Raw genomic sequence first — 25,652 nt, forward strand, 5'->3', positions numbered from 1 at the left:
ATTGTACTGTAATTGTGTTGCCCCCCCCCCCCCCCCCCCATACATTGTAAAGCGCTGCGTAAACGGTTGGTGCTATATAAATCGTGTATAATAATAATATGCTAGCAACAAACTTCAGAAAGATGCCACCTGAACAATTCCTTTTCTGAGAATGCCAATATTCCTTTGTTTGGATCAAAGCGTCTGCTCTGACCACCCTGATATCAGCGTATTCATGAAAACAAGTTGAAAGGGTTATTCCCTGTGGGACAGAGCAGCTGTTTTGATCCTCTCTGGTTTATAGGTATCATACTGATACCAAAGGAATCTCGCAATAAAAAGAGGACTTGTTATGCTTATTTCTATTACAAGAGATGTTTATATTTCTTGTAAGGCAAATAAGTGATCAACATTTTTATTTTTAAAGGGACAGTGTAAAAATAAAAAGTTAAATAAATAAAAAATAAAGTAAAGCACCCCATCCCTCTGAGCTCACATGCAGAAGCAAATGCATACGTAATTCACACCCACAAATGTAAACAGTGTTCAAACCACACGTGAGGTATTTCTGCAATTGTTAGAGTAAGAGCAATAATTCTAGCACTGGGCTGCCTCTGTGACTCTAAACAGGTAACCTGTAGAAAATTTTTAATCGTCGCCTATGGACATTTTGAGGTACTGTAGTTTGTCGCCATTCCACAAGCATGCATTTTGAAGCATGACATGTTAGGTATGTATTTACTCAGCGCAAGATCATCTTTCACATTATACAAAAAATAAATTGGGCTAGCTTTACTATTTTTTTAATTCATGAAAGTGTATTTGTTCCAAAAAAATTGCATTTAAAACAATACAGTATGACATAAAATATTGTACTGACTGCCATTTTATTTTATAGGGTCTCTGGTAAAAAAAAAAATATATATAATATTTGGGGGTTCTAAGTGCTTTTTTAGCAAAAAATACATATCTAACCATTTCCGGACAGCCGACTGTATATATACGGCATTAATTTGACGTTATATATCGGGGTACCTGTCCTGGCCTGGGGTGCGAAACCATGCATTCCGAGTCCGGCTGCCTGAGGCAACGAAACTGCAGGGACAGGCCCGAGTGGATTTCGGGGCCTGTTGATCCAAAGGGTGGTTCGGTGCTGTCTCATCTGAAGGGAGAGGCCCAGCAACTGAAGAACCCCAGGGGAGGACTCTTCAGGAGAAGGCCGTGTTCTCTGAGGGAGCCTGGAGGTTTAGTTGAAGGACGCAATCTGGATTTACACTCATACGGTATCGCCGGATTGGCTGAGAGAACCTGGTATCATGTGATAGCTCTCTAAATTCATCTACGTCCCTCAGTAACGCTCAAGTGTACATCACAAGGCTGCTAGGCCTAGTGAGAGAAGGTCAATCCTTGGGTTGTAGAATCCAGCTGTGAAACGGTCTTTATTCTCTGGATTTACTATAAGGACTTCAATTTTTGCAGTCTAAAGTACCTGAACTTAATTCTAACCCTGTACCCTTTATTGAGAGACTCTGTTTCTGTTACAAATAAATAACTCAAAAGAAGATTCAGTGTCAGTTTCCACATTCTTTGGGCCATCTACCACGGGAATCTCTAGACAGAGAAGCAAACAATAAAGCCCAATAAAACCAGCAGCTCCTTCGGGGGGGTAGTGCTACATTTGTATCACTGGAGCGGGGCACAGGGAGACTGAAAACGTTTTTTTTACCTTTAACCACTTGCTTACTGGGCACTTAAACCCCCTTCCTGGCCAGACCAATTTTCAGCGCTGATGCACTTTGAATGACAGTTACGCGGCCATACAACACTGTACCCAAATGAAATTTTTATCATTTTTTTCCCACAAATAGAGCTTTTGGTGGTATTTAATTACAGCTGGGAGTTTTATTTTTTGCTAAACAAAAAAAAAGATGCAAAAAAATAAAAAATAAAAAATAAAATCATGTTTAATAGTTTGTTCTAAAATTTTGCAAACAGGTCATTTTTCTCCTTCATTGAAGTGCGCTGATGAGGCGGCACTGATAGGCTGCACTGGTGGGCACTGATAGGCATAGTTAAGGTGGCATCACTGATGGGCACAGATAAGATGGCACAGATGGGTGGCACTAAGGGGCACTGATAGGTACCACTGATAGATGGGACTGATGGGCACTGATAGGTGGCACTGCTGGGCACTGATGGGCGGCACTGATGGGCACTGGTAGATGACACTGATGGGCACGTATATGTGGCACTGGGGTGCAGCACGGTTGAGGCAGATTGTCGGTGGCACTGTGGGCACTGCTAGGTGGCACTTACTCCTGAGGGGGGCAGGTGGGCACTGGTAAGCTGGCTGTGATCGGGACTGATGTCCCGATCACGGCCGCCGGTGATCGGCTCTTTTTTTTCTCCTCGCACTGCCAGCGCGAGGAGGAATAATAGCCGATTACCGGCTCCGTTGTATCACATGATCAGCTGTCATTGGCTGACAGCTGATCACGTGGTAAGGGGTCGGGATCGACCCCTTGCTCGGATCCGTGATCAGGCGAGTCTCAGACTCACCGTTCACAGAGCGCGCCGTGCACGGGACAACGTCAATAGACGTAGTCCCGGCAAAGGAGGTCCACACTGTAGCCGTCATTTGGCTATAGTAACACTTTAAAGCGGAGTTCCACCCAAAAGTAGGCAAAATTACAAAGCGCAGCATGCTTCATGCAGTAGGGAACCAGCTGTGAAGTCAAAAGACTTCACTGCTGGTTTCCCTTGCGATGATTGGCAGCGGCAGCACCCGACAGCCAAACCGAAAATCGTCTGGGGTGTCGGCATCGCAGGCTTCCTGGACATGTATGTGTCCATATATTAAAAGTCGTCAGCTACAGTATTTGTAGCTGCTGACTTTTATTTTTTTTCCCCAGGCGGAACGCAGCTTTAAGTGGTTAAACTTGTAAACAAATGTCAGAAAAAGGCCTGGTCCTTAACTGGTTAAGGGTTTCTCCAGGGTAGAAAGTTAGAGAAAGAAATGTTTCAAAGGCTAGCTACCTGTGTCAGTAGTATACTGTACACTTGTGATATACACCTAGACAGAATACATACTGTGATGATAATGCAAATACAGCAGTGACATCTTGGCAAGGAAGAGCAATCAGTTTATCTTTGGGCGGGGGATGTGGCAGAGAATAAAGAAGGATATACTTGGCACCTGATCAGAGCAGCTGTTACACTGAAGACTGCTAGGCTCCCTGCATATACACAGCATGGCTCAGCTTGGTATCACCTGGGACCACCAATTTATCCCGACTGTCACCCGGGCTTACACCGTTGCCTGCCTGATCACCACTGCTGCTGTGGTAAGAAGTGACAGCAATGTCATACAAGAGGGTTACAGAATGGGAATACTTGCCATGTCTTCCAGGTTTTAGATCCTGGAAGTGTCCATCACTTTTTTTAACACCCATCAATATCACAATAAAATCCATGCTCTTTTTAGTTTAGTTATTTACAATATCTTTACATTCTCAGTATATTCAAAGTAAAATACAGTGAGTTGATGATACGTTGTTGGAAGCTGTCCAAACATATTACATGTCTATAAATTATGTAAGCATACAATATCTTTTTATATATTTCAGTTCAATGGATGGGAAAAACAGCATTGATACATTGTGGAAAAAAAATACAACACAGCAAGTGCTTTTTTTTAGAGCTAAATTCAGTACCGCACGTGTGTTCTTTATTGAAAGAAAATATTAGACTGGGAGACTCACTGTGCAAAGTAATTGTCCAACTGAACAGCCAGGAGATTTCACTGTTTATAACCCATGACAACTCTCCACTTGTCTGCCTTGTTGGCCCTTTGGTCTACCCAAAGCTGGATATATACTAATAGAATGTTATTCAAAATGTTTGTTTTAAGAGCAATAGTTTGGTTTTCTAATCATTAGCAGGGCAAAACTGATGTTTGTGAAAAAATTTCCATTCTGCGTCTTCGAATTTTCTTGCCACTGCGGTCCAAAACAAATGAATTTCTAACAATGATAGTTGTTTTCGTTCAGTGAAGTCCATTCACTCCAAAATCGAATGTTACATTTTTTTTTTTAGATTGTATTGAGAATTTTTGTACAAATATTGTTATGAGTGTTTGTTAGAAAATCTACTAGTGTATGGTCAGCCAGTGGCGTAACTAGAACATTCAGGACCTCAGAGCCCAAAGGCGGAGCACCAAGGCATAGTCACAAGTGCAACCTTTGAGACCCCGGTAGTTCCGCCACTGGTGTTGGTAGTTTTTTTTATGTTTACATTTTTTGACAATATTTTTTTTTTACTTTTTTTTTTAGGAGCCTTGTTGGGGGGCTTTGGTGAGATTTCAGGGGTCTACACAGCCCTCAATCTCCCTCTCTGCAGCCTCAGCTGCAAAGAATGAACAGGAATAGCTCTGTGCAGAGCTTCCCGTTAATTCACAAACTGAAGTAGTTTACTCTTCCTCAGTTACAAATGGACAGAGTCTATGATCGGTACGAATTACTTGCTCTCCATTCAGAAAAGGAAGGAGCAGGTAAATAACACATTTACCAGGGGGGGCTGGACAGCACAAGTAGCGCAGCAGAAGGAAGCTGGATAGAAGGAGCAGCTACATATAGAAGAATCGATCTCTTTCCATTTTCCTCCTGCAGCCGCTGAATGCCTGCAGGCGCAAGTGACAGGGGGAAAATGGAGAGATTGATTCCAAACAAAAAAGGTTGGATTTGTGTGGCCCTAGTCCTGACCAGGAGACCCCCACAGACGTGACGACCAGATTGTTTCCGAATTGAAGAAAAGGCCCTGGCTGGGTGTTGGTTACAGGCATTAACTATCTGGCAGCTGGTAAGCGCACATTTCTTCTGGTGGTGGGATCTCTCAAGCAAAAGTCACTTTGATTGTGGATTTCATCATATGTTGGACTGTCACTAAATATTGTACAGTTTGGACACTTTTTGTTTACTTTTAGGTCACACCTTTTTGGACATTATTACAGTACTATTGATCACTAATATTTTTCAATATAAAATATATTTTTTTCTTTATATATTAGATTAATATTCACTCATTGAGTTTTTTTAGGGTCACAAGAGCGCAAGCTTTTTTTGTTTTTATTGTATTTTGTGTGTATTCCACTTTGTGTTGCAGCTATTTAGTTTAGTATATTGTCCAGTGCAGTTTTTCCTTTGCTATATATGATTCCACTATATGCAGCCGTCCATCCTATTCAGGCGTGCAGGCTGGGGATAGGTCTCTGTAGGTATGCTCCCGTGGCCAGCTTTAGAAAGGCCAAGGAGGGGTGGAACTAGACATGGGATATAGGCTGAGATTTGTATATAATTTCTTCTAGCTAAATTTCTGGTTAAACTAACTGACATATTTTCATTGATGTCTGCTTAAAACGTATTTGAACTCAAGTCCTGTGATGGGGTGGCTGTATTGGTTTTCAGGTATTTTTCCTATATTTTTGATCCCATCAATAACACACGATGCTCACTCACTCTATGGGAAGAGCAGCATAGTCACTCTAGCACAGGATCAACATACTGCATATATTTCTATTCTTGTAGGAAATATACTTAGTTTGCAAAATAACTGAAATACATCCCAGCTGAGAGCATTTACTGCTCAGTGATTGCAGTATTCTAGTCTGCATCTCCCCAAGGTAATACTTAAAACCTGGCCTGCTAGTGGGCCCTGAGGACTGGGTTGATGACCATTGTATTAAAGCATATGTGAGATTTATTGATTGGGTTTACATATATTTTTTTCTTATGTTTTGGACAGAGTAGGGAAGGGATTAAACTTCTAGCAGGTTATTACTGTCTGTGGAAATCTTGCTCACTTCCTCTATCCTCACTTGGACAGGAAGTGAGAGGAGATCTCTCCAGGCTTATTTCCTGCCAATCAATATTGGTACTATAGAAATTGCAGGATGTTTTATTTATTTGTAATATGAAATTATTACATGTACTTTCTCAACTGCAGGAAGCTGACATCATTAGTCCTTTCCAGCTTTACTTCAATACCGATCTAATCTTCAGAAAACTACAGGTGAGTCAGTTTAAACCCTAACTCAAGGAAAATATAAAAAAAAAACAAAATCCACCCTTACAGTGGGACCCCTCCAGTACTGCAAGAGCCAATTGCTTGTTATGGGTAAGGGGATGTTGAATGGCCTCTTTCGCTTACCTGGCTTCTTGCCCTGATTAGCTCTGACACGCTTCTCCTCTGCCCCAAGCCTTGGTCTCTGGGTGGAGACATTGGGGGTTATTCACTAAAGGCAAATCCACTTTGCTCTACAAGCGCACTTGGAAGTGCCGTCGCTGTAGATATGGGAGGGACATGCAAGGAAAATAAAAAACAGCATTTTTGCTTGTACATGATTGGATGATAAAATCAGCAGAGCTTCCCCTCATTTCCGATCTCCCCCTCTGATCTAATTTCAGTGCACTTCTAGTGAAAAGTGGATTTGCCGTTAGTAAATCAACCCCTCAGTGTCATCACATATCATACAGGCACATTAAAGTGGTAGTAAACCCGCTGAAATGTTTTTTTTTCTTCTCACACCTGCAAGGGAAAAGGCATAATGAGCTAGTATGCACCGCATACTAGCTCATTATGAAATACCTTAGAATGAGGCCCTGACATATCGCCCGATACACGTCGAGGGAGCTGACATGTTCTCTCGGCGTGTCTTCTGAATATCGCAACTCCGGCGCTGTGAGTGGCCGGAGCAGCGATTATTGTCACTACCACGCTTGCTCACGGGAGATTTGTTTTCTGCAGGGTCCGGCGTCTGCCGGGCTTCCAGCTGAGAAACCCCTGTGCACATGCGCTGCTGCAGTCAGCGGCTCATTGCTAGGGGAATATCTCCTAAACCATAGTGGTTTAGGAGATTTTTTTTACCTAGAGGTAAGCCTTATTATAGGCTTACCTGTAGGTAAAAGTAAAAAAAAATAGACTATACAACCACTTTAATTATGTATGGCACATTGAGGAAGCTGGAGCTTACAGAGGTAGCTGCAAGCACTGGATGCAAAACTGCAGGGAACCTTCTAGAGAGGAGTAAGGTATTTATACCTTAATCTTTTGCCCCTTGACTAGATAAACATTTAACTTTTGCAATGTGGGTTTGTTGGGGTGCACGCCAATGGTGAATTATTTTTTATTTTCCTGGAACTGGGCTTCAACTAGGATTTTTGTTAATACTGGAGCTAGTATTTCATCTGTGTGATCAAGGTGGGTGTTAAAAATGGCCACTGTTTTAGAAGGTATAACACTTGATGCAAAATTTCTAGCAAAGATAAAGAAACAGTAGCTAATGCAGTTATATGTTCATTGAAAATCATTTAATCCATGGAAACTGCATGTAAATTCATTCAGTGCAAAACTGAATGTTCTCAGGTTATATTATCTGCAGATCAAATGTTATTCATTGAAAAAAAACAGTATGAATGATGAAAATACTGCACTATGGCCACTAGCTGGAACCGAGTATCACAGGAAATAAGTGTGCCCATCAGCTCCATCTAGTGATCATAATGTGGCATTTTCAATGGATAGATTTTTTTTAAATGACTTACCCCTTAATATATCTTTAAAGCTGAACCCCAGGAATTTAAATTGTAAAATGTGCTGGATTACTAGCGTTTAAGTCAAAGAAGGTGCATGCCACCTCATGAACTTATCACTTTAATTTTTAATTCACATTTTTACCGAGCGCTTCGACACTGGACCTTCTGGTTTCAGCTCCTTTCCTCTTTGTGCACAATTACGGAGCACTTTGTATTATGTGAGGCCATTCACAAAATACAAAGCCTTCTGTGAATGGACATCAGGGGGAGAGAGATGTGTGTGTGAGAAGACAGCGTCTTTCCAGTCATAGAGCCAGGAATGTAGCGATAGCTGTATTCCCAGTGCTCAGTAAAACATGTACCTTGCTGGACTTTTCTCACAGTAAGCAAGCAGATTTTACAAAGTGGCCGATTTCCTGGAGTTTAGCTTTAAAATTATCTAGTGTACATATGTGTTGTATACACATGGGATGACAAGGAGCATGCTAAAAGGAAGAGAGAGCAAAATGAGAATAAGGGTGAGCTCATCAGTCTGCTGCTGCTCCAGAATGATGTAATCACAGGTTAGAGAGAGGGAGAGGACTTAGCTGTTTTGGTTGACCTCAACAGAGAAAAGTCAAGTCACCAACATGCCTGTGTTGTCTGGCAGGGCTGTGTACATCTCAGAGCTGGATGGACAGAATAACTAATAATTTGGCAGCTAAAACTGGAGTTCAGCCTTGCCTACCACATACATTACTCCAATGTTACCAATGAATTTTAGGCAGAAAATGTGGTTTCAAATAGGTTTTTATGTTTTATGATCTATTTACCATTGAAGTTTACCTTTTTTATTTTCTTCTGACAACATAAAAAAAATCAGCACCATGAGTTTTGCCCATTCACAAAACCCACAGCGGCAATGTCCTCACATGCTGCTCCTATCAATGGGCAAAGCACACATTAGGAAGGAGAAACAATACCAATGTGTCAAAGGGTTGGAGGTGAAAGTACAGTATAAGCTGCACTAAAACACAACTCTGATCATTCTTTTTTTTTTCTTATGGTAAGAAGAAAAATTTAGATGCATTACACCTGCAACTATATCATAACACATTTAAAAATAATGGGGCTGGTAATTGAATTTTAAAGCGGCACTAAAGTCAAAAAATATTTACTATTGTTCCAATGGTCTGACGACTACGAGGTCAAGACAGTATCTCCTTCCTGGCTTCTTCTGGGTGCCAGTCTTTAAAAATTTGGTATGTGCAGGAATCCCAGCGCACAGGCACTGTGCCACAATGTAAACTAAAGTTGGCCATAGATGGATTTATTTTTTTCCCATTTAGCCAGTGGGCCGAATGAAAAAAAAAAAAAAAATGAACAGAGTCCACCATCCACACAATTATATCTCCGCTGTCAATACACTGATCAAAGGCTGCAGCCCATTAGCTGCAGTCTCTGATATAGAAGACATTTTCAACATGCATGTTTGACAGATGTGGATTGTTAGATTGCCTACGGTCAAGCAGGATTGGCCACACAGATTAAAATTAATCTAGTCTCTGCTGAACCACCCAAACTTTGATCCTTCATCGACTGAGCTCAGTGTAAATTATAAAGAGGATTATGAACATCCAGGTTTTCTTTTTTTTTTGGCAGAAGACCCATTGGGGGGAATTTACCAAAACTGGAGCACCCAGAATCAGGTGCAGCTGTGTATGGTAGCCAATCAGCTTCTAACTTCAGCTTGTTCAATTACGCTTTGACAATAAAAAACATGGAAGCCGATTAGCTTCTATACAGTGCTGTACCAGATTTTGCACATCCCTGTTTTAGTAAATCCCCCACTTTCTATTGTGTGTCTCTTCTGCAGTTAAAATCTCATTGTTTGCAAATTGTTTCTCAACTCTAGTTCCGTTTTAACTAGATCATGTAAGCTGCATCCCTGAGCATTGTTGAAGAAAAGACAGTTTATCACTTTACCCTATGTTATTACCTTATCATTTGTCATCTGCAGAGTGTATAGAGCAGGGTTTCTAAACTAGGGTTCCTCCAGTGGGTGCTAGGGGTTCCTTGAGAAATGAGCAATTTCTGCCTCTCAGATAAATTCCCACTGCCACCATTGAACTTTTTAGCTATTTGTAAGGAGGGAATTCTTCCCAGTGTCTACAAGTGTAAGGAGCATTCTTCCCACTGACCATCACACTAATGTATCATAATATTGTAATTTTTAGCAAGGGTTTCCGGAGACCAGAAAGCTATATCAAGGGTTCCTCTATGTTGGAAAGGTTGACAAAGGCTGGTATAGAGCATGCATATACTAAAATATCTTTCACGTATGAATGTATAATAGTGGAGGTTTGACAGTTGGTAGTGGATTTCTTCCCTTTCATCCCCAACATAATTTACTACTGCACAACTTTAAGCATTGATTCTGCTTGCAAAGACCGATCATGTCTTTTTTTTTTTTTTTTATTCCACAGATATGGAGACTAATAACCAACTTTCTGTACTTTGGAGAATTGGGTTTAAGTTTCTTCTTTAATATGATTTTCATGTATCCTTTTCAAACTGCTGGAGAGTGCACAATTCTATGACAAAGATGAAATATGGAAACCTGTCAATATTCATTACTCCTTCATGATTTCATAAACCGATTAACAGTTGTACTGCTCACGGAATTGCTATATTACTGCAAAACTCTGAAGTAATAAAAAGCAAACGTGACATATCCTGCTTAAAAAAAAAAAAAAAAAAAAAAAGAAAAAAAGAAAAAGCTGGGTACACACTGAGAAAATTGGAAGAAAATTCCATATGAGGAACGATGTTTCGATTTCATATAGTGTGTACACAACTTTCAACATCCGATTCAGACTTTCCAAATTAAAAATTCCAAAAGGGACATATGCCATTTTTCTCGTACATTATAGAACTAACAATTTTCATATAATGTGTACTGTTTTCGTACCAGAAAAATCTGATAGGAAAGAGAGCATGATCAAAAACAAAAAAAAGGCTTTGTACATTATTTCCATCCTCGGTTCTGACTTGCTGTGAAACATTGAGGGAAAACTGGACGATCGTTCGTCCAATAGTGTGTATCCATCTTTAGGCCCCTTTCACACAGGGCATATTCTGTTGTGATCATCAGTTGATATGTGAACTGATCCCCTGCTATTCCGAGCAGAGTAGGCGGGTGACATCTGTGTGCGTTCAGTATCTGCAGAATGGACAGGGGCCGAGCCCGTTCCGCTCTATGAGTGACCGGACTCTGCTATTTACACCCAGCTACCTTGGATCCACTCTGCTTAAGCGGAAGAGGACGGAGTCCTCTCCTGTTTTTTTTTTAATTTAGCAGGCCTGATTAGACCATTTGTCCATAAGGATAAGTAGACTTTCTAATCAGGTCCGCTGGAAAAAATTATAGGGAGAGGGTTGAATTATAGTTGAATGGTAAGGATTTCACTTTTGTAACATCCCTGTCTATTCACTTTTTCCTTCCCAGAGCTTATTAAAACCATGTTAAGTCAACAAGCAGACAGATGTGCATTAATCTACATCTCACTACCTCCAATCCCTCACACTTATTTCAGAAAAAAAGAAAAGGATGCAGACCTTTTAAATTTTTTGCTGGACATAGATGGACTTGGAGATAATTGGATGTAAACTAATGTTGCGTACACACAATCGAAAATTCCGCCACCAAAAGTCCGATGTGAGCTTTTGGTCAGAAATTCAGACCGTGTGTAAGCTCCATCAAACTTTTCCTGGCAAAATTTCCACCAGCAAAAGAGCGAGAGCAGGTTCTCTATTTTTCTGGCAGAAAAAGTTCTGATCAGAAATTCCGTTCGTCTGTATGCAATTCCGAAGCGCAAAAAACATGCATAGAAAAGAAAGGAGAAGGAGCCCAAAGGGTGGTACGCTTCGTATGGAACTTCCCTTTTCTATTGCCATCGTCCGTGTTGTACATCACCACGTTCTTGACGGTCAAACGTTTCAGAGAACTTGTGTGACCGTGTGTATGCAAGCCAAGCTTGAGCAGAATTCCGTTGGAAACAATATCCAAGGTTTTTCAGACTAAAATTCTAATCGTGTGTACGTGTCATCACATTAAGCTTCCTTTCAAATCCACCTGAAAAACTGAAGTTAATAAGAAATAACAAATGTAAAAATGGTGTTATCTAAGTTTGAATGCAAATGAGGAAATACCCTTTAAGTGGTTAGTGCTCTTGCCTTGCATAGTTGGAGGTCTAGGTTCCAATTCCTATGGTGACACTAACTACATGAATGTGATCAGTGCAATCTGTGCATGTGAGAATTCCCTCCCAAAAACTCACCTGGAGCAGTTGCCATCTAACTACATTGATTCCTGAATGTGTATGTTAGGCCATATATATTGCCTTGAAAAAGTATTCATACCCTTTGAAATGTTCCAACCAAAAATGTAAAATGTATTTTATTGGGATTTTATGTGATAGACCAACACAAAATGGCACAAAATTGTGAAGTGGAAGTAAAATGATAAATGGTTTTAATTTTTTTTTTAGAAATAAATATTTTAAAAAGTGTGGCATGCATTTGTATTCAGCCCCCCTGTTTCAATACTTTGTAGAACCACCTTTCACTGCAATTACTGCTGAAAGTCTTTTCGGGTATGTCCCTACCAGCTTTGCACATCTAGAGTGAAAATTTCACCCAGCTCAAGCTCTGTCAGTTTGGATGGAGAGCGTCTGTGAACAGCAATTTTCAAGTCTCGTCACAGAATCACAATTGGATTTAGGTCTGGACTATGACTAGGCCCATTCTAACATACAGTATCTCACAAAATTGAGTACACCCCTAACATTTTTGTAAATATTTTATTCTATCTTTTCATGTGACAGCACTGAAGAAATGACACTTTGCTACAATGTAAAGTAGTGAGTGTACAGCTTGTATAACAGTGTAAATTTGCTGTCCCCTCAAAATAACTCAACACACAGCCATTAATGTCTAAACTGCTGGCAACAAAAGTGAGTACACCACTAAGTGAAAATGTCCAAATTGGGCCCAAAGCGTCAATATTTTGTGTGGCCACCATTATTTTCCAGCACTGCCTTAACCCTCTTGGGCATGGAGTTCACCAGAGCTTCACAGGTTGCCACTGGAGTCCTCTTCCACGCCTCCATGACGACATCACGGCGCTGGTGGATGTTAGAAAACTTGCATTCCTCTACCTTCCATTTGAGGATGCCCCACAGTTGCTCAATAGGGTTTAGGCCCAGAGACATGCTTGGCCAGTCCATGACCTTTACCCTCAGCTTCTTTAGCAAGGCAGTGGTCGTCTTGGAGGTGTGTTTGGGGTCGTTATGTGGGAATACTGCCCTGTGACACAGTCTCCGAAGGGAGGGGGTCCTACCCTGCTTCAGTATGTCACAGTACATGTTGGCATTCATGGATCCCTCAATGAACAGTAGCTCCCCAGCGCTGGCAGCACTCACACAGCCCCAGACCATGACTCGCCTACCACCATGTTTGACTGTAGGCAAGACACGCGTGTCTTTGTACTGCTCACCTGGTTGCCGTTACACATGCTAGACACCATCTGAACCAAATAAGTTTATCTTGGTCTCATCAGACCACAGGACATTGTTCCAGTAATCCATGTCCTTAGTCTGCTTGTCCTGAGCAAACTGTTTGCGGGCTTTCTTGTGCATCATCTTTAGAAGAGGCTTCCTTCTGGGACAGCCATGCAGATCAATTTGATGCAGTGTGCTCATATGGTCTGAGCACTGACAGGCTGACTCCCCCACCACTTCAACCTCTGCAGCAATGCTGGCAGTACTCGTATGTTTATTTCCCAAAGACAACCTCAGGATATGATGCTGAGCACATGCACTCAACTTCTTTGGTCGACCATTGCTAGGCCTGTTCTGAGTGGAACCTGTCCTGTTAATCCGCTGTATGGTCTTGGCCACCGTGCTGCAGCTCAGTTTCAGGGTCTTGGCAATCTTCTTATAGCCTAGGCCATCTTTACGTAGAGCAACAATTCTTTTTTTCAGATCCTCAGAGAGTTCTTTGCCATGAGGTGCCATGTTGAACTTCCAGTGACCAGTATGAGAGAGTGAGAGCGAGAACACCAAATTTAACACATCTGGTTCCATTCACACCTGAGACATTGTAACACTGAGTCACATGAAAAATGGCTAATTAGGCCCAATTTGGACATTTTCACTTGGGGGTGTACTCATTTTTGTTTTCAGTGGTTTAGACATTAATGGCTGTGTGTTGAGTTAGTTTGAGGGAACAGCAAATGTACACTGCTATACAAGCGATACACTCACTATTTTACATTGTAGCAAAGTGTAATTTCTTCAGTGTTGTCACATGAAGATATAATAAAATACTTACAAAATCCTGAGAGGTTTACTCACTTTTGTGAGATACTGTAAATATGCTTAGATCTTTACCATTCCATTCTAGCTCTTGCTGTATGTTTAGGGTCCTGCTGTTAGGTGAACCTCCACCCCCGTCTCAAGTCTTTTGTAGACTCAAACAGGTTTCCCTGTGTTTGGCTCCATCCAACTTCCCATAAACTCTGAGCAGCTTCCCTGTCCCTGCTGAGGAGAAGCATCCCCACAACATGATGCTGCCACCACCATATTTCACAATGGAGATGGTGTGTTCAGGGTGAGGTGTAGTGTTAGTTTTACGCCACACATAGCGTTTGGCTTTTAGGCCAAAAAGTAAAATTTTGGTCTCATCTGACCAGAGCACCTTCTTCCACGTTTTCTGCGTCCCCACCTGGCTTCTTGCAAACGGGACTTCTTATGGTTTTTTTTCAACAATGGCTTTCTTCTTGCCACTCTTTCATAAAGGCCAGATTTGTGAAGAGCACAACTAATAGCTGTCTTGTGAACAGATTCTCCCACCTGAGCTGTGGATCTTTGCAACTTCTCCAGAGTTACCATGGGCCTCTTGGCTGCTTCTCTTAATAATGCTCTCCTTGCCTGACCTCTCAGTTTAGGTCAGGGGTAGGCAACCTCGGCCCTCCAGCTGTGGTGAAACTACAAGTTCCATGAGACATCTCAAGACCCCAACAATCACAGACATGACTCCTAGAGGCAGAGGCTTGTAGTTTCACCACAGCTGGAGGGCCGAGGTTGCCTACCCCTGGGTTTAGGTGGACGGCCATGTATTGGTAGGTTTGCAATTGTGCCATAGTCTTTCCATTTTTGAATGATGGATTGAACAGTGCTCCGTGAGATGTTCAGAGCTTGGGATATGTTTTTATAACCTAACCCTGCTTTAAACTTCTCCACACCTTTATAACCTAACCCTGCTTTAAACTTCTCCACAACTTTATCCCTGACCTGTCTGGTGTGTTCCTTGGCATTCATGATGCTGTTTGTTCACTAAGGTTCTCTAACAAACTTCTGAAGGCTTCACAGAACAGCTGTATTTATACTGAAATTTAATTACACACAAGTGGACTTTATTTACTGATTAGGTTACTTCTGAAGGCAATTGGTTCCACTGCAATTTAGTTAGAGGTATCAGAGTAAAGGGGGCTGAATACAAACGCATGCCACACTTTTCAGATATTTATTATGGAAAATCATTTATCATTTCCCTTCCACTTCACAATTATGTGCCCCTTTGGGTTGGTCTATCACAAAAAATATATATATAAAATACATTTACATTTTTGGCTGTAATGTAACAAAACGTGGACAATTTTAAGGGGTATGAATATTTTCAAGGCACTGTATGCCAGGAACAGTAAATTGTATGCTTATTCAGCGATAGGGACTGATTTAAGTAGTTGTGTGTCCTATGTAAAGTGTACATAAACCCTAGCAATGAATGTCTTTTTCTTGCTCCATTTTGATCTGCTAAATATGTCATTTAAAGTGCTTTGTTATATCTGCTTAAAAATTGAAGAAAAAAAAAAACAATGCTTTTTCCAGATGACTTCCTGGGAAGAGTTATGGAGATGAGGATGGGGGAATAGGGATAACTCTGTTCTTTGTAATCCATCAGAAATTAAATAGACAGGACTACCAAACCCTTATGAATTCAGTGCTCTGTTGTCATGTCAAGAAAAAAGCTAGAACACTATTTTTGGCACACAGGCAGTTGTTTTTCTGTACTTGCAATGTGTTAAAAGGGATACAGGGGGAAAGGCACATTTCAGAAACTGACAATTTTTTTTTTTTATTCTGCTTTGAAATAAAAATGATTGTTTACAATCACCTTGCAAAAGAACACATTCAGTTTAAAATTGAAATGAAAGGCAAAACTTGTATAGATATAAAAAAACAAAACAAAAAACACTTACTATAAATACCTTATTTTCCATTTTTTCACAAGTGATTATATTCCCTCTGTTCTCAGCTGCATAACAGCTAGGAGAGGAGCAACAGCAGACACTGAACAGGGCACGCCTGTCGTGACAAGAATGATCATTGAAGGAGAGCAGACAGATTTCCCAACATAGCTAGAGAACTGACCACGGTGTATTCTGTTTAGTGTGGTCATTTTATAATAGGAAAGCAGAGGGACTGGCAGGAATACCGGGGTTTCCACCCAAGAGAAGCAATACAAAGAACAGGATACTTTTTCATACAGGTACATGGTGCAGCAGGTACTTCTAAAGAATATTAAATATTGGGTTTACATACTCTAAGTAAAACTAGTATGTTGTGCACATACTATTAAAAAATTAACTTCAATTACAGTCCTTCAACTTCATGAGCATATTGTTACATGCTGCATTGTGCTAAAATATATGCCTGCATCATTGTACTGTAATGCCGCGTACACACAATCGGACTTTCTGACGGACCAGAGTCCGACAGAAAATTCGATCGTGTGTGGACTCCAGTGGACTTTTTCTTCCCAAAAGTCCAGCGGACCTAGAAATAAGACTTGCTTCAAAATTGTCTGCTGGACTTGGCTTTTAGCAGACAATCTGTTCATCTGTGTGCTAGTCCGAAAGACTAAAACAGACGATAGGGCAGCTATTGGCTACTGGCTATGAACTTCCTTATTCTACGTCATCACGTTCGAATCTGTCGGACTTTTGGAGTGATTGCGTGTGGCCAAGTCCGTTTGCTTGACAGTCCGGCAGACCTCAGCTACAAAGTCCGTCGGATTGTCCGCCGGAAAGTCCGATCGTGCGTACGGGGCATTACACACACCACCAATACAGCATCAATTTCCACTAGTTTACAAAAAAAAAAAAAAGCACAAGTTAAAATTGACATATATTTATTGAACTCAATACATTTGTATCTTTTAGATTTAGTTGGAATTGTATAAGCATGTTTTTTATGCACAAATGATTTTAGTGTATTTTCTATAATTTTGCAACATTTCCACAACTATCACGGGATCCAGAAAATTAGTGGCTCCTTTTTTTTTTTATTTCATCAGTCCCATGCTTTCAGAAAATGTATGGTTTGGGCATACTTTTGCAAAGTGTTAAATATTGCAAAAAGAGTCTGGCTCTTAATACAAGTAGAATTACACAGAGATAAAATATAGCCTCTCCCTCCCTTTTTTTTCCTCTTGCCCTTTTCTTCAGAAATGTATAGGAAAATCCAGTTTAGGTCAGACTTACCCCTTCATACATGCTTTGCTATGTGCAGGTCCAGGCAGCACTTCATCACTCTAGGACCGAATCTCAGTCTGGCCATTATGCTCCATAGCTGGGTGCTGGCACATGTACAATTCCCATACGATTATATCTCAGTAAACACCAGTTCTATAGGAGAACACCTACCCATTTCATATATTGAATTTGAGTTTCAAACTTGATTAGATCAATGAAGCCTAATGGTAATGGTGTAAATACTACTGTTTAGTTTCCTTTACAGATAGCGGTTGCCTCCAGGTACAGATATTGCAAAATGCTAGAAGAAACATTTAGGGGTCGTACTGCAGATTTTGTATTCATGTTTCTTTTTGGAGGATTCCTCATTACTGTATCCTTTAAATAATTAGCATGCAATACCATGTTCTTTATTCAAGTGGCATGGCATGCAATCATGACATGTGAATTTGCAACCCTCAAGATAATCATCACTATTTTATAAAACCCTTTAAAGCTGAATTACAGGTATGATATTCATTGCACACTTACATTGGTCAAGTAAATTGGTGTTACAACGGTGATTGGAGCAATCTTCCTGGTTCTGTGCCACTTACCCTCTGAACACTGACCACATATGGGGTGAGGGGTGCTCATTTGGCACTGCTGCCATTCACAAAACTCATTTTTTATTTTTTAAATGGATACCAGGTGTTCTCTGGTTGGATGAAGTTTCTAGAGACATGTGAAGGTTGTCATTGCCGACTTCTGTATATGCTAGTTGCTTGGCTGTCATGCTTAATCAGTGGGTTTAATTAATTGAGTTACTGACCCAAAACAAGTATGCAGATCATGAGCTCAGATTGAATTGCCAAATGCATGTTCCAAGTCAGTGCTCATACAGACATCTAGCATGGGATATGCTATCAAAAGCATATTGACTGCTGGCGATTGCTGTGTTTGCATTTTTAGGTGCATTCTGGGGTGTTTCCTTGCAGCTTTTTAACACCTTTTCTGTCACTTTTTAAATAGCCTTTTTTTCCCTTTCTTGCTTCAGACTACCAATTAAGGGGAAGTGGTTAATTGGTCACAAGTCTCATTGAAGTTTGAAGCATAATTGCACTTTATGATTGGAGCACATTTGCACAATATATATGGACGTTTATGTCATAGATTTTTTTCACTCATTAATTTGATTGTTTACAGTATTGCAAGCGCTATAATTATACCTTTTTTTGAGCCAAGTGAAAAGCATTTTGTGTACAGCAGCTGCAACCATTAGTATTACTATTTTCTATTTGCTTCTAGCGTGAGTATATATTTGTTTCACTGTTTTTCTCTTTTAAATGCACTTAGCAGCTATGGAAGTACTTTTGTTAATAATAGGGTAACTGATGCAGCTCAATTCTTTTCACACAACATTGGTAATTTAGATTTGAATCATGATTTTAAGGTTTTGAAAAATGCTTTAGATAAGCAGATTAGAACCTGGTGGGATGTCTTCACTTTGGCAAAATATGTGAAGCATGGCATCACTCCTAAGAGGAGATCAAGATGGGATGTAGCTCCCAATGATGGCATGACAAGCAATGAATTAGAGGTCGAATGGTTCTCTTTTTCAATCTCAGTAAAAAAAGATTGTTAGAACTTTTTATATCTAGGAAAGAAAAGAAAATGAAAGTTATTGGAAGCCAATATCAATGCTGTCAAAGCCAAAATAACATCTTTAGAAGGATCAGTCGAATATAAAGATAGAATTAAACATCTTAAAGGCCCTTTTTTTCAGGGGGAGAGGCCAGTATCTCCTGGAAAGTGGGGGAAGGGAATGGAGACCCTGGTACCCCATGGCACCTCACAGACCATATGGGGGAGAAATCAAGAGAAGAAAGCCAAGAGGATGTAGAGGAGGAAAAAGAAAGCGAGAGACTTAATGCAAAGAATCTTCAACCTTAGTGATGCCACATTTACAGTAGATGAAATAAAAGTTTTAGAATTAGGCCCCAAGTATGCCCCAGATCAATAAATTTTATGTTTTTATTGATCTTCAGAAATTCACAAGGAAATTAAATATTAAACATGTCAACAAATTCAGTTCTCCTTGAGAACAGGAGCTAATATTATGAGAAGACCAATGTAAGGAACAACTCCATTTTCAATCCTAAAAATACCAAAACCCATTTTTCAGAAGTCTTCAAAATTTTAGTTTAGGATTTAGAACATTTACAATTAAAACCTAGTAGACCTAGTAATCCAAAAAGGTTTAAAATCTTTGGAAAAAAACTGATTGTTATTTGGGGGGCTGGCAACGTGGGTGGCTTGGCGATTCTTAAATTGGACTACTTTTTTTTTTTCCACAAGAAAAATATTTATTCAAATTTTTACAGCACAAAATGATGCATATACACATTTAGTCACAGATACATTATTGCATAGATTGTCACACAAGACAGTTGGTTTGTGCATGTTAACAGGAGAAAGGTGTTTAAAGCTGCTATATAACATAACAATGAGATAGTTTGGATGTACTCTGTGCACTGTACTAACTCTGTACCCCAAGCATCTATCCATCCCAACCATATCTTGTCAAATTTATTAGGGCAATTTCTATTAGCATAGGTGAGCTTGTACAGTGGCAGCAATGAGCTCAATGCTAAGTGCCATGAAGACTCCTGGGAGGTGTAATGTCCTTCCAGTAGAGGAATATCTCTCTACGGGCATAAAATATAGTATAACTTAGGAACAGCTTAGTGTATTTGCCCCATATACTAGGGTTGAAAACATTTAGCAACATCGTTTTGGGGTTTGCTCCCAGATCCAGAAAGGTGATCTGGTTAAGGGTGTCAACTATCCCCAACCAATAGTGCCTGAGGTGGGGGCAGGACCATACCATGTGGAAGAAGGAGGCAGACCTTAAATCCTATGCGGGACATGCCAACAGGGGGTAGGATTCATAATTGTCAATCGTTTTGGGGTGTAGTAGGCCCTGTGGAGTAACTTGACCTGCATAAATCGGTCCCTAGCCAAAATCATGTTGGAGACAAAGGAGGATACACGTTTCCTATTTGTCTTAAGACAAGGCAGGAATGTCCAATTTCCATTTGTCCAGGGTTTTTTCAAGTTTCTTTGTAAGAGCTATGGACAAAGGGAAATATAGGGAGGACAGGGATTTATCTATGGTCTTGGCAGTAAGTAATACCTCCACAGAGTCTGATTCCAGTGTGAGGAGTGGTGGGAACAGTTTCCTGTAAGCATGGCGGAGCTGGTAGTATCGGAACAGCATCCACCCCGGTAGTGAGTAGGCACTCTTGAGATCAGAGAAGGATCTCAGTTTACCTCCCATGACAATGTGTTTCAGTTTCACTATTCCTTTCCTCGCCCAGATCTGTGGATTTGGAACAATATCCATGTGTGGTAAACTGGGGTTGCCACAGAGGGGGATGTGAGGGGAAAATGTCTTGGTAGAGCTAAAGCGGGTCCTAGCCCTATGCCATACTATGATTGTTGTACTCATCAGTTTCGTGATGCCAGGGTGGGATCTCGTCCCTCTGAACACCACGTTTCTAAGGGAGGAGAATGACCCCATTATGGCTGCTTTTAGAGTCACCGCTGGGTTATCATGTGGTTGGGAATAACACCAAAATAAAGCTCTATTTGTGCAAACAAAATAATTTAATTTGGGTACAGCGTAGCATGACTGTGTAATTGTCATTGAAATTGTGAGAACTATGAAAGCTGAAAATTGGGCTGGGAAGGAAGGGGGCGAAAGTGCCCTGTATTGTAGTGGTTAAAGCCAATGACCAATTGTTTACCAAAACTAACTTCAAGGTAGTTGACAGGAATGATTACATTCCATTGGGAGTGCAATCCCTAAAAGTCAACTGATGAGAGTAAGACGCAATTGCGTTAAGAGGATTATGATGTACAGGCCGATATTTTATTAGATAAATTCCTGGAAAAAGGCTATAATTCTAAGTATCTAGTAAAAACTTAGACAATAGTTGGAGAATTGAGGAGAGAGAACCTGTTCAAAAAGAAAGAAGTTATTAAGAAAGATTATGGAGTTGCTTTTATGACTAGTTTTACCCGTCAGCACAAACAAAATTATTCAGACATTGGCCCCGATTATTGAAAGATGCAGATTTAAAGAAAGTTTTACTGTTAAGACCACAGTTCCTATATACCATGCTGCCCACTCTGCGTTTTAAACTAGCACCCAATGTAGTAGACCCACCCAAGGTGGTTTGCACCTTCTTGGACCAAGTGGGTTTCTACAATTGTGGGAGGTGTGTGATGTGTAAAACTTCCAGGCACAGGGTCAGGAAGACTACGCATTTCACCTCTCTCACTGGGCAAGTCCCACAAAATAGGATTTTTAAAACAGCTTACCTGTAAAAATCCTTTTCTTGGAGTACATCATAGGACACAGAGTCTCAAGAAATTACTTGGTGGGATGTCCCATAGCAATGCTACTTGAGGGGAGGGAGACACAACCAGTAGGGTAACCCCCAGAACTGAGGACTTATACTGCTGCCTGCAGCACACTGCGCCCGAAGGCGATATCCTCATTCCATCTTACATGCACTTGATAAAATTTTGCAAATGTATGTATTGAAGGCCAAGTCGCGGCCTTGCAGATTTGAGACCTGGAGGCCTGGTGACGCACTGCCCAAGAAGCACCAACCTATCTGGTAGAGTGCGCCTTAACTTGAAAAGGGGGAATCTTTCCCTTTAAATCATAAGTTTGAATTATACTTGCCAAATTCACTTAGCAACAGTGGATTTTGACGCTGCCTGTCCCTTCTTAGGACCCTCTGGCAGAAGAAATAATACATCAGTCTTACAAATCGGAGCAGTTTTCTTAAATACATTTTCACTGCTCTCATTACATCAAGACAATGTAGTGACCTTTCTTCCCTGGAACAAGGTCTTGGGGAAAAAACCCTGGCAGGACAATATCTTCATTCAGATGAAAGCCTGAAACCACTTTCGGCAAAAAACCTGGACGAGGGTATAACACCACTCTGTCCTCATGAATAATCAAATATGACTCCTTACAAGAAAGAGCAGCCAATTCTGAAATCCTCCTTGGTGAGGATATAGCAAACGAAAATATCAGCTTCCTAGTCAGGACTAAGGGAACATGCTGCAACGGTTCGAATGGCTGTTTTTGTAACACTGAAAACTAAATTCAAATCCCAAGGGTTTAAGAGTGATTTAACTGGCGGATTAATCCGCAGCACTCCTTGCATGAAACCCTGGACTAAAGAATGCATAGCAAGCAGTCTTTGAAATAAAAAATGATAAAGCTGAGATAGTACTCAGGGCCAACTTCATCTCTACGCTTAATTGTAGAAAAGTAAGAATTCTGCCTATATCTCAGAGGGTACCAACCCTTGGACTCACACCAGGAAACAAGCTTTCCAGGCTCTATAATATATAGCTCTAGAAGCTGGCTTCCTAGCATTAATCAAAGTAGTGATAACTGACCTGGAAAGCCCATGTTTATTCAGAATGTGGGTCTCAATAGCCAACCCGTTAAATTTAGCATTCGTAAAGTAGGATGGAATATCGGCCCCTGAGATAGCAGGTCTGGCCTTAGTGGGAAGAGCCCTGGACCCTCCACTGCCATCCTTACGATCTCTGCGTACCATGACCTGGGCCATGCTGGTGCTACCAATATTACAGATTTTCTTTCCAGCTTGATCCTGCAAAACTTTAGGTAGCAACTAAATTGGGGTTAAAGTGCATAGATCAGTAAAAACTGATCCCACGGGGTCGCCAACGCATCTGTTTCATATGCGAGTGGGTCCCCTGTCCTGGATGCAAAGTTGACTAGCTTAGTGTTGAATCTGGATGCTAGAAGGTATATGTTCGGAGTCCCCCATCTTTGGCAAACCGACTGAAACACCTTGCGGTGAAGAGACCATTCTCCTGGGAATAACTGCCGACTTAGATAGTCCACCTGCCAATTCTCTACTCCCGGAATGAAAACTGCCGATAGGCATGGGACATTCTCTTCTGTCCAAGTTAGAATCTGGTTCACCTCTCTCTGAGCTGAGAGACTCTTGGTGACCCCTTGTGATATATGCCACAGCCGTGGCATTGTCGGACTGGATCCTGGCAGGACAATTCTTTAACCTGGAGGTCCAGGTTTCTAGAGCCTGATACACTGCCGGAATCTCTAGGATGTCGATGGGCAAGGCTCCTACTCCCCAGCCTGAAAAGGCTGGCATCTGTCGTTACTACCTTCCAGATAATTGATCTGAAGGACTTTCCCTTCAGCAGGTTACAAGATAGTAACCACCAACTGAGGCTTTGGGACACTCATGGGGACAGCCACATTGGCAAGTCCAAAGCTTGAATCATTTTGTTCCAAGCAGACAGAATACTGCTTTCAGTTTCAAATTGAATTGAGCATAGGGAACTGCTTCGAATGAAGCTACCATCTTCCCTAACAACCTCATGCAAAGGCGAATTGAAGGATTTCTCTTCGACCTGATCATCCTCACCAGCTCCTGTATGGAGCTGATCCTTGCGGGAGGCAAGAACACCCCTTTTCTGGGCTGTGTCTATGATCAGGCCCAGATACTCCAGCCTTCTTAGTGGCTTTAAGGAGGATTTCATTAGGTTGAGAATCCAACCCAAACCTTCCAGGTAACTGCTTGTGATGGCTGCACCTTGCTTCAAGCAAGCCACTGACTGGTCTATTAAAAATAGATCGTCTAAGTAAGCCAAGAAAGTTATGCCCTGTGCCCTTAACCTGACTGGAGGTGGGGCTAATACCTTAGTGAATACCCGAGGTGCTGTAGCAAGCCCGAAGGGCAAGGCTATTAACTGAAAATGCTTCTGTTCTACTTTGAACCGCAGAAACCTCTGGTGAGAAGGAAATATATGGATAAGCAGCTATGCATCTCTGATGTCGATTAGGGATGAGCCGAACACCCCCCGGTTCAGTTCGCACCAGAGCTATCGAACGGACCCCAAATTCGTACGAACTTTAGAACCCCATTGAAGTTTATGGGACTCGAACGCTCAAAATTAAAAGTGCTAATTTTAACGGCTAATATGCAAGATACTGTCCTAAAAAGGGTTTGGGGACCTGGCTCCTGCCCCAGGGGACATGGGTCAATGCCTAAAATGTTTTTAAAAATGGCCGTTTTGGCAGGAGCACTGATTTTAATGACGATTAAAGTGAAAAAAAAAGTGAAATATTCCTTTAAATATGGTGCCTGGGGGGTTGTCTGTAGTATGCGTGTGAAGTGCCACGTGTTTCCCATGTTTAGAACAGTTCCTGCACAAAATGACATCAAACAGAAATAACATCATTAAAAACTGCTTGCGGTTTTAATGTTATATCTGGTTCCTGCAATATGGTTGAAAACCATTGAGAAAAATGGCATGGGTAGCCCTCCCTGCCCATTACCAGCCCCTTTGGGTCTTGTACGCATATTAAGGGGAACCCCGTACCCATATTAAAAAAAGGAAATGCGTGTGGCCCCCAGGCCCTATATACTCAGAACAGCAGTATACAGGCAGTGCAAACAAGACAGACTGTGTAGGTTTGTTGTGTTAAGTTGAATCTGTTTGAAATTTTCAACTGGTACATTTTTAAAGTGTAGCTCCAGTCAAAAAAACTATTTTTAAGCTTTTTGGAAAACAAAGGGAAGGGTTATCACCCCTGTATAATTTGTTTTGTCGTCCATCTTTTTTCATCTCACTTGCGGTTGTCTCCTTCCGTTTGCAAGTAGGAGATGTTTGTAAGTTGGATGTTTGAAAGTAGGGGCCTGCCCTATATGCTCTGCAGAAATGGCGGAACAAGGCGTTTTGGTTTTGCCACAACATTGTAAGCCCTCAAAGTGACTTTTGGTGGGCGCTGGAGCGCCCTGCTGTGAACGATTATATCAAGAATTGTAATTAGAAAAATTGACCTTTGGTGGTTGTGGTGCTGGTGCCACAACACTATAAGTCCTCACAGTTACTCTGGGTGGGCACAGGAACGGGCCCTCCTGTGAAATATTATATCAAGAATTGTAATTACATGTCCCTGTTAAACAGGGGCAGAAAAATTGGGCTTTAGGCACTGGTGCTGGTGCCACCACACTGCAACCTCTCCCATATACTCTAGTTTTATTGCAGGAATTAGCCCTGCTGCAAAGCATTGCATCAAAAATTGTAATTAAACGCCCCTGTTAAACAGGGGCAGAAAAATTGGGCTGATGGCATCACCCAGAACCAGAAATGTTCTTCCAACATATCAGCGGAGGAGGAAGAGGATAGACAATCAACATAACAGGACAGTCACTCAGCATCAGCATAGGCAGTCTTGAAGGGATGTGATATTTCAAAAAAAATTATTCGGTTACATCAGCTTCAGGTGCTTGGTAGCTGGTGGTGATCCAAGACTGATTCATCTTGATGAAGGTCAGTCGATCAACTGATTCGGTGGACAGGCGCACCCTGTGATCGGTAACAAAGCCACCAGCAGCACTGAAGGTGCGTTCCGAAAGAACGCTGGATGCAGGACAGGC

At 41.2% G+C, this 25,652-nt stretch overlaps 1 protein-coding gene across 1 annotated transcript in view; it reads left to right on the top strand.

Annotated features, from left to right (window-relative positions):
- Nucleotides 1-3,193: 3,193 nt before the first annotated feature.
- The window catches only part of DERL3 (derlin 3), a 59,981-nt gene continuing 37,522 nt past the window's right edge, over nt 3,194-25,652 (top strand). The window contains exons 1-4 of the mRNA XM_077461588.1: nt 3,194-3,323; nt 5,980-6,045; nt 10,034-10,107; nt 17,428-17,518. Coding sequence (XP_077317714.1) covers nt 3,231-3,323; nt 5,980-6,045; nt 10,034-10,107; nt 17,428-17,518 — 324 coding nt within the window. The 5' untranslated portion in view covers nt 3,194-3,230. The remainder of the gene's footprint in view (nt 3,324-5,979; nt 6,046-10,033; nt 10,108-17,427; nt 17,519-25,652) is intronic.

Source organism: Lithobates pipiens, unplaced genomic scaffold (genome assembly GCF_037356315.1).
Source record: "Lithobates pipiens isolate NorthernLeopardFrog02 unplaced genomic scaffold, aLitPip1_a1.2 Scaffold_3, whole genome shotgun sequence".
NCBI lineage: Eukaryota > Metazoa > Chordata > Amphibia > Anura > Ranidae > Lithobates > Lithobates pipiens.